This window comes from Nycticebus coucang, chromosome 4 (genome assembly GCF_027406575.1).
Source record: "Nycticebus coucang isolate mNycCou1 chromosome 4, mNycCou1.pri, whole genome shotgun sequence".
Lineage (NCBI taxonomy): Eukaryota > Metazoa > Chordata > Mammalia > Primates > Lorisidae > Nycticebus > Nycticebus coucang.
The window spans coordinates 53,966,224-53,979,020 of record NC_069783.1 but is presented as its reverse complement, the minus strand read 5'-3'; the positions used below and the strand labels follow the sequence as shown (position 1 = coordinate 53,979,020).

At 40.7% G+C, this 12,797-nt stretch overlaps 1 protein-coding gene across 5 annotated transcripts in view; it reads left to right on the top strand.

Annotated features, from left to right (window-relative positions):
- Positions 1-12,797, top strand: part of MTIF2 (mitochondrial translational initiation factor 2) — a 29,926-nt gene that overhangs the window by 11,896 nt on the left and 5,233 nt on the right. For all 5 annotated transcript variants that reach the window (XM_053589906.1, XM_053589907.1, XM_053589904.1 and 2 more), the window contains 5 exons: positions 3,214-3,353; positions 6,507-6,631; positions 8,121-8,325; positions 9,630-9,882; positions 10,191-10,331. In XM_053589906.1, the coding sequence (XP_053445881.1) occupies positions 3,214-3,353; positions 6,507-6,631; positions 8,121-8,325; positions 9,630-9,882; positions 10,191-10,331 (864 nt within the window). The remainder of the gene's footprint in view (positions 1-3,213; positions 3,354-6,506; positions 6,632-8,120; positions 8,326-9,629; positions 9,883-10,190; positions 10,332-12,797) is intronic.

Genomic DNA, 12,797 nt, shown 5'->3' with positions numbered 1-12,797 from the left:
ACTCTCTTAATCGTCACAGCAATTCCAGGATTATTAATACCTGTTTTACAGATAAACCTCAAAGATAGTATAATTGTTTTCTTACAGACTTTTAACTAATAGGAAGAGTGCAGTGGGATTCAATTTGGAACTTGTGACCATAAGTACAGTCCTTCTTCTACTATGACTTTTATGATAAAAACTTTTTATCACGGAAAATGTAAACAGATATAAAAGTAAAAATAGAATAATGATCTTCTATGTACCTATCACCTGAATTCATGAGGACTTGCTTAGTGGTGATATTCTGTTATTCCTTGTTTGTTTGTTTATTTATTTATTTATTTATTTATTTATTGCGGTTTTTGGCCAGGGCTGGGTTTGAACCTGCCACCTCCGGTATATGGGGCCAGCGCCCTACTCCTTTGAGCCACAGGTGCCGCCCCCTTGTTCATTTATTATCTGGAATTCTCTAAAAGAAACTTTCTCTTCATCTTTTTAAAATAAGTTCTTATTTTATCAAAGGTATAAAATTAAAACTTTTAGAAAATAACTTTATTTTCTTTATTTAAATATTATAATAATAAACACCACACATACACATACTCTGTATATTCATTCTTATTCTACTATGATCCTACATCTACCCCCACAAAATATACCTGATGGAGTATGTCATATTTCCGCTAGGTTTGTTAGCAAGGAAACAAGGTTGAAAATTACTGAACTAGTTTAGTTCGTTCATCTTACAACATGGAAACTAAGACCAAGATTGTCCAGAACTCTCCCCAATGATAGATTCTGCAGCTAATTTGCAACATGACTGCACCTGGATGTTCTAGGTTCTGGTGTCACTTTCCTTTTTTAGTTTCTCAAAACTGCCTTTATAAGGCCAGGCGCGGTGGCTCACACCTATAATCCTAGCACTCTGGGAGGCGGAGGTAAGTGGATTGCCTGAGCTCGTGAGTTTGAGGTTGCTTGGAGCTATGACACCACGGCACTCTACCAAGGGCATCAAAGCAAAACTCTGTGTCAAAAAAACAAAACAAGGGTGGCACCTGTGGCTCAGTTAGTGGGGCGCCGGCCCCATATACCGAGGGTGGTGGGTTCAAACCCGGCCCCAGGCCAAACTGCAACAAAAAATAGCCGGGCGTTGTGGCGGGTGCCTGTAGTCCCAGCTACCGGGGAGGCTGAGGCAAGAGAATTGCCTAAGCCCAGGAGCTGGAGGTTGCTGTGAGCTGTGATGCCACGGCACTCTACCGAGGGCAATAAAGTGAGACTCTGTCTCTACAAAAAAAACTGCTTTTATGTGACGTTCTCTGTTTTTACTGATTTTAGGGAGTACATGGCAGGCAAGGAATCCTTCTAAGCAGTACGCGGCAAAAAGAAGAGGGACCCAGGGATCCTATAACAAAGCAGTTGGTTGAGATAGAATAAATCCATCATATTTGGCTTTGCACATACAGCTCATAGCAACCTCAAAGTGTTGGGCCCACAATATCCTTTTGCCTCAGTCTCTTCAGTACCTGGGAATATAGGTGCTCGCCACAACGCCCTGCTACCTTTTAGAGATGGTATCTTGCTCTTGCTCAGGCGGGTCTTGAACTCCTGAGCTCAAGTGATCCACCTGCCTCGGCGTCCCAGAATGCCTGAGCCACCATGCCCAGCCACCACAGAATTACTTCTTAGAATTTTGTGTGATTTCTCTAAAGAGAGGGTATGCCTAGAAATGACAAGTAGATTATTTAGTCATTTCATTAAGTAACCATTTATAGAGGTTGGACACAGTGGCTCATGCCTATAATCCCAGCTTTTTGGTAGGCTGAAGTAGGAGATCACTTGAGGCCTGAAGTTTGAGATTAGCCTAAGCAACATAGCAAGAGCCTGTCTCTATAAAAAAAATTTTTAAATTAGCCAGTGTGGGACTGTGCACCTGCAGTCCCAGCTACTTAGGAATCTGAGGCAGGAGGATCGCTTAAGCCCAAGAATTGGAAGTTACAATGACCCTTTTCCTAAAAAAAAAAAAAAAAAAAGAAAGAAAATTAATTTTAAAAAGTTTTTTTTAAACCTTGTAATTATAACCAGATTCTGAATTAAGAAAAGGCATCTAAGATGATCAAAAAAATAACATTTTGGAGTGAAAAATGTGTATCCTTAAAACTAAAAGCAAGATCAGTTAGTAATTTACTTTGGAGGTAATCTCCAGAAAAAATGCTTTAGAAGATTCTAATCATTTGCCTCTTCTTTCCAGGCTTTATTTAGTTGATTTGTGAAAAATTAACGTTTCATCCTGGCTTGAAACTAAGTATTGGCTGGGCATGGTGGCTCATGCCTGTAATCCTAGCACTCTGAGAGGACAAAGCGGGTGGATTGCCTGAGCTCACAGGTTCAAGACCAGCCTGAGCCAGAGCAATACCTCATCTCTGAAAATAGCCAGGTGTTGTGGCGTGTGCCTGTCATCCCAGCTACTCCGGAGGTTGAGTTAAGAGGATCTCTTGAGGGCAGCACCTGTGCCTCAATGGGTAGGGCGTTGGCCCCATATACCAAGGGTGGCGGGTTCGAACCCCGTCCCAGCTATTCAGGAGGCTGAGGCAAGAGAATCTCCTAAGCCCAGGAGTTGGAGATTCCTGTGAGCTGTGACACCATGGCACTCTACCAAGGATGATAAAGTGAGACTCTTATCTCTAAAAAAAGAGGATTGCTGGGTGGCGCCTGTGGCTCAGTGAGTAGGGCGCCAGCCCCATATGCCAAGGGTGGCGGGTTCGGACCCAGCCCCGGCCAAACTGCAACAGAAAAATAGTCGAGTGTTGTGGCGGGTGCCTGTAGTCCCAGCGGCTTGGGAGGCTGAGGCAAGAGAATCGCGTAAGCCCAAGAGTTAGAGGTTGCTGTGAGCCGTGTGACGCCACGGCACTCTACCCGAGGGCGGTACGGTGAGACTCTGTCTCTACAAAAAAAAAAAACCCAAAAAGAAAAAAGAGGATTGCTTGAGCCCAAGAGTTTGAGGTTGCTATGAGCTGTGACGCTACGGCACTGTACTGAGGACAACAAAATGAGACTCTGTCTCAAAAAAAAAAAAGAAAAGAAACTAAGTACTACAATCGTAAATTGTCTTTCAGATAAATACATCCACTGAGTAAAGAGAAAGGCAGAAGAGGTTGGTGTACTTATTTGACTGTGAATATCTGGAATTTAAAGTGTCATCATTTGCACTCTCTTCCACTCGGTCTCTTTCAGTTCCTATTGTGCTTGCTATAAACAAATGTGACAAAGCTGAGGCTGACCCTGAAAACGTGAAAAAAGAGCTGCTGGCTTATGACGTGGTGTGTGAAGATTATGGAGGTGATGTTCAAGCAGTGCACATCTCTGCACTTACGGTAAGTGCAGGCTCCTCCAAGACGAACATGCTGTGTTGGGAACACACTACGTTATGCACACAGCACATTAAGAATACCTTGACAGACAGAATTTGTGTTGTTTTAAAAAAAACTTTGTGGGTACTAGGCAAAGATATTATCATCCTGGTTTGGCTCAGGGAGGCTAGTCACCAGTTCACAATTACATGTACCTGATCAGTGGGGAGTTGGATCAAAAAATAATGCTTTTATTATGAAATACTTAGAATGAGGAAAATAAATGGTGAATGATGTGGGGACAAGGTAATAGTAGGCTAAAGACTGTGTTAAGTAGAAATGAAGTCCAGTTGGTAACGAAAAGTGCTTGTATTCCGAGCCTCCTGTAAGTGAAAAACAATGGAATAGGCTTTGGGGCATTTAGGAGAGATTTATACAGAAATTTCATTGAGACAGAGATTAAACATTTGACTTGATTTTGTTATTGGTTGACTGACTGTTTCTATGGGTGAAGTTTTAAACATCATAAATGTTATTTATGGCTCAGTGCCCATAGCTCAGTGAGTAGGGCGCTGGCCACATACACCAGGGCTGGCGGGTTCAAACCCAGCCCGGGCCTGCTAAAAGAACAATGACAACTGCAATCAAAAAATAGCCGAGGCGTTGTAGGAGGTGCCTGTAGTCCCAGCTACTTGGGAGGCAAGAGAATCACTTACGCTCAAGAATTTGAGGTTGCTGTGAGCTGTGGTGCCACCGCACTCTACCAAGGGCAACAAAGTGAGACTTTGTCTCAAAAATAAATAAATAAATAAAAAATAAATAAATGTTATTTATGATGAATTCCGTTTTCTTTAGAATTAACAGTTATTCTGGCTCAGCGCCTGTGGCTCAAGTGGCTAAGGCACCAGCCACATACACCTGAGCTGGCGGGTTCGAATCCAGCCTGGGCCCGCCAAACAACAGTGACGGCTGCAACCAAAAAATAGCAGATGTTGTAGCGGTTGCCTGTAGTCCCAACTGCTTGGGAGGTGGAGGCAGGAGAATCGCTTGAGCCTAGGAGTTGGAGGTTGCTGTGAGCTGTGATGCCACAGCACCCTACCCAGGACAACAGCTTGAGGCTCTATCTCAAAAAAAAAAAAAAAAAGAATTACCAATTATTCTTTCTTAGATTAAAAAAACACCAAAGAGGCTCAGTACTTGACTCATATCAGCAATTTCCAATTATCTTATCCTACAAAGGTTGCTGTTAAGTAATAATTTCCCTTTTTGTCCATCCTTGCCGTATTTCACAGTTTATGGTACAGACTTTTCACCCCTGATTATTCACAGAAGGAATGATGCTGTACTTAACCATCTTCCCCCAATTAAATCACATTTCATCTTTAATTTTCCTGAATTTATTATCTCAAAGAAGCTTAGAAATTATGCCTCCATTAGTAGTAAAACAAAGCCTCTTTTCATGTGAAATTCATAAAATGCTACCTTCCTCTGTTACTCTTTTCACAATAGCTCAATTGTTATTGTACTGTGAAAGCCAGATGGCAAACTTAACTACAGTAAGATTGAAATACTTGAAGACTTGACCACATTTCTGCCCAGATATGTCAAATAAGTAGAAGATGTAAAGCTTCTCAGTCATATTTGGAAGCGTGGCAGAGATGATTCCTAGGGAATGGAGAGAATTGGAAGATAGTGGCAGGGTGATAAGATGAGGCCTACTTTTCCAAGATATAGAGGATTATTTCTTGTAAAGAAACAACCCCAGCTCTACCCTTTGGTGTAGCATTTTATAGACTGGTATACTAGTAATAAGAAGGTGGGTAAACAGAGTATTTTGTCAGTATTTTTTTACAGTTGCCTATTGCTTTATACTCTGTTAACAACTGTGGGAAATCCCTTAGCTGACGTGGAGAGTGGAGAAATCCCTTACCTATCAGTCCTACTTCCATCACTGGTTAACCAACTTTGTGGTCTTGTAGCCCTAGAGAGCATACCAAACATAGATCATGAACGGTAAAAGAAGCTCCTTCAATTTATGGTTGAAGAAAGGAGATTGAGGGAGGTGAAGTGATTTTTCAAGGTTGCATAGCTGGGTGATTACAGGTAGTACATAGGGCTTAGAGTCTGGGTCTAGTCAGTGCTTTTTCTCCTCATTTATCTAATAAGGGGAACTAATGTTTGATCTACTCAAGAATCCTGTAAACTTACTTTACAGTTTAAATAATAGATATAGAAGTTTGTTCAGATAGAACTTCAAATGTTAAGTGGCATCATTAAGAAAGTTTGTGAGAGCTATATTATTATTTTTTTTAAAAAAAAAGCAGGTAGCAAGAATATAAAGAGATAAATTAGTTTGGATTCACACAGTGAATTACTAATCTCTGGCCAACTGAGAGTTGCCAATTTGCGAACTTGGCTTTCTAAGGATATACCTTCTACAGTGTTATCTGTAGTCTTTTCCTGGCTCACTTGTGTTAGTTCTAATGGGCTCCATGCAATAAAAGCATTGGAATTCTGGGGGTGGGGGAGAAAGTTAGTGCAAGGAAGAAAATGCAATTGTAGAGATAGGTGGAGGAGAAGGTAAATGTATGGAGCATATGTTTATGAAAAGATATTAACGGGTGGCGCCTGTGGCTCAGTCGGTAAGGCACCAGCCCCATATACCGAGGGTGGCGGGTTCAAACCCGGCCCCGGCCAAATTGCAACCAAAAAATAGCCGGGCGTTGTGGCAGGCGCCTGTAGTCCCAGCTGCTCGGGAGGCTGAGGCAAGAGAATCGCTTAAGCCCAGGAGTTGGAGGTTGCTGTGAGCTGTGTGAGGCCACGGCACTCTACCGAGGGCCATAAAGTGAGACTCTGTCTCTACAAAAAAAAAAAAGAAAGAAAGAAAGAAAAGATATTAACAAGCACCACCAGTGGCCTTCCTTAAAAAAAAAAAAAAATAGCCACTTGTTCCTTGGAAGTCCTGTCCCTGGGTCAAGTTTTCTTGATCTATCTTCCTCCCTTCTTATTTTATCCCCTTCCTCCCTCCCTTTGTTAAATTGGGTAGTTCATCTTTTTAATGCTTAAAGAGAAAAGTATAATATAACTGTCAAAGATTATTTGACTTTCTGAACCTGTTATTTACATTTACAGATAATATTTATTAATGCGTATTAACAATCTTTGTTATTATTAAAGGGTGAGAATCTGATGGCTTTGGCAGAAGCAACAATTGCTCTCGCAGAGATATTGGAATTGAAAGCCGATCCCACTGGTCCTGTGGAAGGAACAGTAATAGAGTCTTTCACAGACAAAGGAAGAGGGTAGGACTATTAAAATGCTTGCTTTTTAGTAATTTTGTTTTATGGTTTTTGTGACCTGATTGTCCAATAACATTTTTATTACAGGTTACTGTTAGTTCATGAACAATATTTTCAAAGCATTTGTTTTTGAAAAGTATTTTATTGTACCACCACAGAGAACACAAAAATTTACTTATTATCAGTAGACCATAGCAACTATCTGTATACATCTAGTAGTCATATTTAGATGACCTAAGTAGTTCATTCAATTTGTTTGATTTTTTTTTTTTCCCCTTACTGACTCGACTGAATTGGTAAAGCCACATAGATAAACATATATTGGAAGGTAATACCAATAGTTACATTTTAGGGTTTATAAATTTTTTATGACCCCACCCATTACTATGATATTTAGGAAGGTCTTTGAGATGGGGGTCTCTTCTTGAATTTTCCTATCAGCAAGAGAGATTTTCTGACTGTTTTATAACCTGTAACAACTGTGAGCAATTTCTTAGTTGACATAGAGAATGGGATAGAAAGTAGATTAGGACTCTCAGAACATTTTGCTCCCTGCTCCTTCTCTTAGCATAACTTTACAAGAATTTTTTTTTTTTTTTGCTATTTTTTTTCTTGTGGTGAGAAACGTGTAACATTAAATTTACCATGTTAAGCTGAGCACAGTGACCTGAGCCTGTAATCCCAGCTACTTAAGAGGCTGAAGCAGGAGGTTGCTTGCGTCCAGGAGTTTGAAACCAGCCTAGACATCATAGTGAGACCCATCTCTTAAAAAAAAAAAATTACTGTGTTAACCACATTTAAGTGTGTAGTGTAGCAGTGTTAAATATATTCATATTGGTATGTAACAGATCTCTGGAACTTTTTCATCTTTTAAGACTGAAACTCTCATTAAACACTGATTTGCCCCTCACTTCCCTCGCCCTTGGCAACTATCTATTTTCTGTTTTTGTGATTTTGACTACTTTAGATACTTCGTATGATTGCAATTATACAATATTTGCCCATTTGTGACTGACTTATTTCACTTAGCATAATGTCCTGGAGGTTTATCCATGTTGTGGCATGTGATAAGATTTCCTTCCTTTTTAAGGCTGCATAAGATTTCCTTTGGATGAAAGGTCCATTCATCTTATTGGGGATATGTGGGTTGTTTCTACCTCTTGGTTATTGTGAAGAAAATTTCAATTTTTTTTTTCTAGAGATGAGGTCTTGCCATGTTGTCCAGGCTGGTCTGGACTTCTGGGCTCAAGTAAACCTCCCATCTTAGCCTTCCTAGTAGGTGGGACTACAGAGATGCACCACCCTGCCAGCTTTGAAATGTTTTTATAATATGTTTGGGAAGTGGAGAAGTGGTAGAATTAACCCCGTGTGTGTATGTATGTATATGTTTATATATATTTAAACTTCATAAAGATATCTTAGCTCTACTTAAAAAGGAACAATTACATCCTGATTATTGCCTTAAAAATACGTACTTTTATTTTCATTCTAGTCCTGTTACTACAGCTATAATTCAAAGAGGAACTCTGAGGAAAGGCTCAGTTCTGGTTGCTGGAAAGTGTTGGGCAAAAGTGCGTTTAATATTTGATGAAAATGGAAAAATAATCAACGAGGCCTATCCCAGCATGCCAGTGGGAATTATAGGCTGGAGAAACCTTCCTTCTGCAGGAGATGAAATTCTTGAAGTAGAATCTGAGGTACATCAAGATTAATTCCTATATATTAGATATGATATAATGATTTTAAATATCAGGCTGGATGTGGTGGTTCACCCCTGTAATCCTAAGCACTCTGGGAGGCTGAGGCAGGAGGATCCCTTGAACCCACGAGTTTGAAACTAGTTTGAGCAAGAGTGAGATTCCCTCCTCTACTAAAATTAGAAAATATTAGCTGGGAATGGTGGCACATGACTGTAATCCCAGTTACTTGGGAGGCTGAGGCAGGAGGATTGCTTGAGCCTGGGAGTTTGAGGTTGCTATGAGCTAGGCTGACTCCATGGTACTCTAACCTGGGCCACAGAGTTAGATTCTGTCTCAAAAAAAAGAAAAAAATTTTAGATATCAGTCTGCTGTAATGTTATCCACAGAAGTGTACTAATGTTAACAAATAGTTATAAATTGTAAGGGGCAGTGAGGGGGCCAGTTATGCCGTTTTAGAATTGGACCATAGAATTATTTCTTTTTAATTTGAGTTTTTTGTTTTTTGTTTTTTGAGACAGAGTCTCACTTTGTTGCCCTGGGTAGAGTCCCACGGTGTCATAGTTCACAGCAACCTCAGATTCTTGCCTCAGCCTCCCAAGTAGCTGGGACTATAGGCGCCCTTCATAACCTGGGTATTTTTAGCTATAGCCCAGCTATTTTTCAAACCTGCCTCGGCCTCCCAGGGTGCTCGGATTACAGGCGTGAGCCACCATGCCTGGCCTAATTTGAGATTTTTTAATCAAATCATTTCAATTATACACAAGGCTCCCAGTTAAAAATTCTACACATTTCAGGTGGCACCTGTGGCTCAGTGAGTAGGGCGCTGGCCCCATATACCAAGGGTGGCGGGTTCAAGCCTGGCCCGGCCAAACTGCAACAAAAAAATAGCCGGGCGTTATGGTGGGTGCCTGTAGTCCCAGCTACTCAGGAGGCTGAGGCAAGAGAATAACCTAAATCCTGGGTGGCGCCTGTGGCTCAAGGAGTAGGGCGCCGGTCCCATATGCCGGAGGTGGTGGGTTCAAACCCAGCCCCGGCCAAAAAAAAAAAAGAGAATAACCTAAATCCAGGCGTTGGAGGTTGCTGTGAGCTGTGTGACGCCACGGCACTCTACTGAGGGCAATAAAGTGAGACTCTGTCTCAATAAAAAATAAAAAAAAATTCTACACATTTCTTGAAACTTATAAAATTTGTAGTTTCATACATGAGTTAAGTTCATTTCATAATGGGGGAAATACAGAGCCTTTACTCAGCAGTTATTGGTGTTTATTTCATTAAATAATGCCAGTTTTCCTCCTGTAAAGCCAAGGGCACGTGAAGTTGTTGACTGGAGGATATATGAACAAGAACAGGAGAAAAATAAAGAGGATCTGAAAACAATAGAAGAAAAGCGAAAGGAACACCAAGAAGCACATCAGCAAGCCCGGGAGAAGTATGGCACTTTGCACTGGAAGGAGAGATCATTTATAAAGTATCTAGAGAGAAAAGAACAAAAGCCCTTAAAGCCAAAAGAGAAAATAGAAAGAGATTCAAATATACTTCCTGTAATAATTAAAGGTGCCTTTTTAAAAGATTTTACTTTATAACTCATTCTTCAAATATATGTATTTCCTTATTCTCATAATTGGTTTGGGCCTTTAATTGGTTTAAGTGAAAATTACTTCAGTACTTTGGGACAGATTTTCTTGGTCAACGTATTTCTTGCTGATTATGCTGTAAATAAATATTTGGCTCATTATACTTTACTAAGTGGATTGAGTGGTAAATGCCATTCCTATCATAGTTTTCAATAGGTTATTGTCATTTATGTTTCTGCTGATGCCTAACTGTAAAAACCAAAAATCTTACATTTTTGCTGCATTTAGGTGATGTTGATGGCTCTGTTGAGGCCATTTTGAACCTTATGGATACCTACGATGCTTCACACGAGTGTGAACTGGATTTAGTACATTTTGGAGTGGGTGATGTTAGTGAAAATGATGTTAACCTTGCTGAAACATTTGATGGTAAGGATTCCATTTCTTATTTGTTAAACTGTGCTGTCTGCTCTACGGTCCCCCAAGCATGGACTGGCCTGATAGGAATTGGGCCATACAGCCGGTGAAGATTCCTCTGTATGTACAGCTCCCCATCGTGTGCATCACTACCTGAATTCCAGTTCCTGTCAGTGCTCCCCCCAACCCCAACCAGGGAAGAATTGTCCTTCATGAAACCGGTCCCTGCTGCCAAAAATGTTGGGGACCACTGCTCCAGATGACTCTGTGAGCCATCTGCTTCCGTCTTTGGTTGCTTGCTCTGTTGTACCTGCCACTCACTACCGTCAGCATCACCTTCCATGTAGTCCACGCCCAGCTAGCAATTGAGACAGAGTGGGATGTGCAGCACTGCTGCCTTCGCTCCACTTGTGCTGTACTGCAGCCTTGGGAACTATTTCAAGACCTGGTAATCCTTGATCTTTTTTTTCTTTTCTTTTTCTTTTTTTTTTTTTTTTTTTGAGACGCAGAGTCTCACTTTGTCACTTTTGGTAGAGTGCCATGGCGTCACAGCTCACAGCAACCTCAAACTCTTGGGCTTAAGCGATTCTCTTACCTCAGCCTCCCAAGTAGCTGGGACTACAGGCACCTGCCACAACGCCCCGCTATTTTTAGAGATGGGTCTCACTCGAGCTCAGGCTGGTCTCAAGCCTGTGAACTCAGGCAATCCACCTGCCTCAGCCTCCCAGAGTGCTGGGATTACAGGTGTGAGCTACCACCCATGGCCCTTGATCTTTTTCCTAAGCAACATTACTGCTCCCTCTTCCCCTCCTCCCAGTTCCCCTACCCAACCCAAGGTTGGTTCTCTGTATTTTTCATTAATTTAGATTTTGGAATGCTTCTAACACTATATAATCAGCCTCTTTAGTCCTTTCCTTCATTTTTTACTTTTGGGTATCTTTTTTTTTTTTTTATTATGTATTTTTTACTTTTGGGTATCTATTTTAGTTAATTGATTAAGCTTATAAATAATATCTTTTTATTTTATATTTATCTTATTTTTAAATTTTTTATTGTTTCAGGTTAATTTGAGGGCACAAAGAATTAGGTTACAGTATTTGCATTTGTTAGATAGAGTCCCTTTTATAATTATGTCCCACCCCCAAGAGGTGTCTGTACAACCTAACATTGTGCCCATTAAGTGAGAGCACACCCATCATCCCACTCCTTCCTCCCCTCTCCCCTTCATTCCCCCACTTCTCACCTTAAATTGATTTGAGTAATTATATCTTTTTAGATGAAAGGCTCTTATTAGTTTTAAATACTTAGAAGGCAAGGCACTATCTTTATTGGTTGGACTTATAAAGGGGTCTCATGACTGTCACTGTAGGCCCTACACTTGGGAAAGGGCTGACATTATTGAATGATTAATGAATCATTTAAGAAGGAGGTACTTTATAACCTGACTTGATTAGAATTTACATGTCACCTCTATTATCAAAAAGGTATTTTCAGTAATACTGATTAATTTAACGTATTGGTTAGGCACTGTCTGACCTCACATTGTGCTATATGATGTAGAAAGTATTGGATGATTTCTTAATAACAAGATTTTCGAGGTGATTGTGTTTTTCTTTTGATTAAACTGTTTGGGTAATTTTTTTTTTTAAGGCAAGAGTGTTATGCTTTTGCTTTTTTTTTTGTCCTTAAGTATTTGCAGTTAAATAGATAATGTGTTCTTTGGTAAAATGGTTGGCCCCATGTAATTTCTTTTACTTCTTAAAATAACTCTTGAACTTTACCCCTTAAGACCCTATATCCCTCTATACCTCTTTAAGTCATTATTTTTGTATATCTTTTCACCATCTGACTACCTAAGTATAGCACATAAAATTTGTAGACAGTAAGATTATAATTTAATGATAGAGTTGTTATGAAAATAGAGTAATAAGGCGGTGCCTGTGGCTCAGTGAGTAGGGCGCCAGCCCCATATGCCAAGGGTGGCGGGTTTGGACCCAGCCCCGGCCAAACTGCAACAGAAAAATAGCCGGGCGTTGTGGCATGCGCCTGTAGTCCCAGCTGCTCGGGAGGCTGAGGCAAGAGAATCGCATAAGCCCAAGAGTTAGAGGTTGCTGTGAGCCGTGTGACGCCACGGCACTCTACCCGAGGGCGGTACAGTGAGACTCTGTCTCTACAAAAAAAGAAAATAGAGTAATAATATTTCAGACCTTATCAGTTTTTGTTTTCTCTTTTTTTAGAGATAGGGTCTCTGTCACCCAGGCTGGAGTGCAGTGGCATAGTTTATGGTAACTGTGGTCCTCCTGCCTTAGCCCCTCAAGTAGCTAAGACTACAGACATGACCCACCATGCTCAGCTAATTTTTCTTATTTTTTTAGTAGAGACAGGGTCTCACTATGTGGCCTAGGTGGTGGTCTCAAACTCCTAGCCTCAAGCAATCCTACATCATTGGCCTCCCAAAGTACTGAGATTCACCATGGT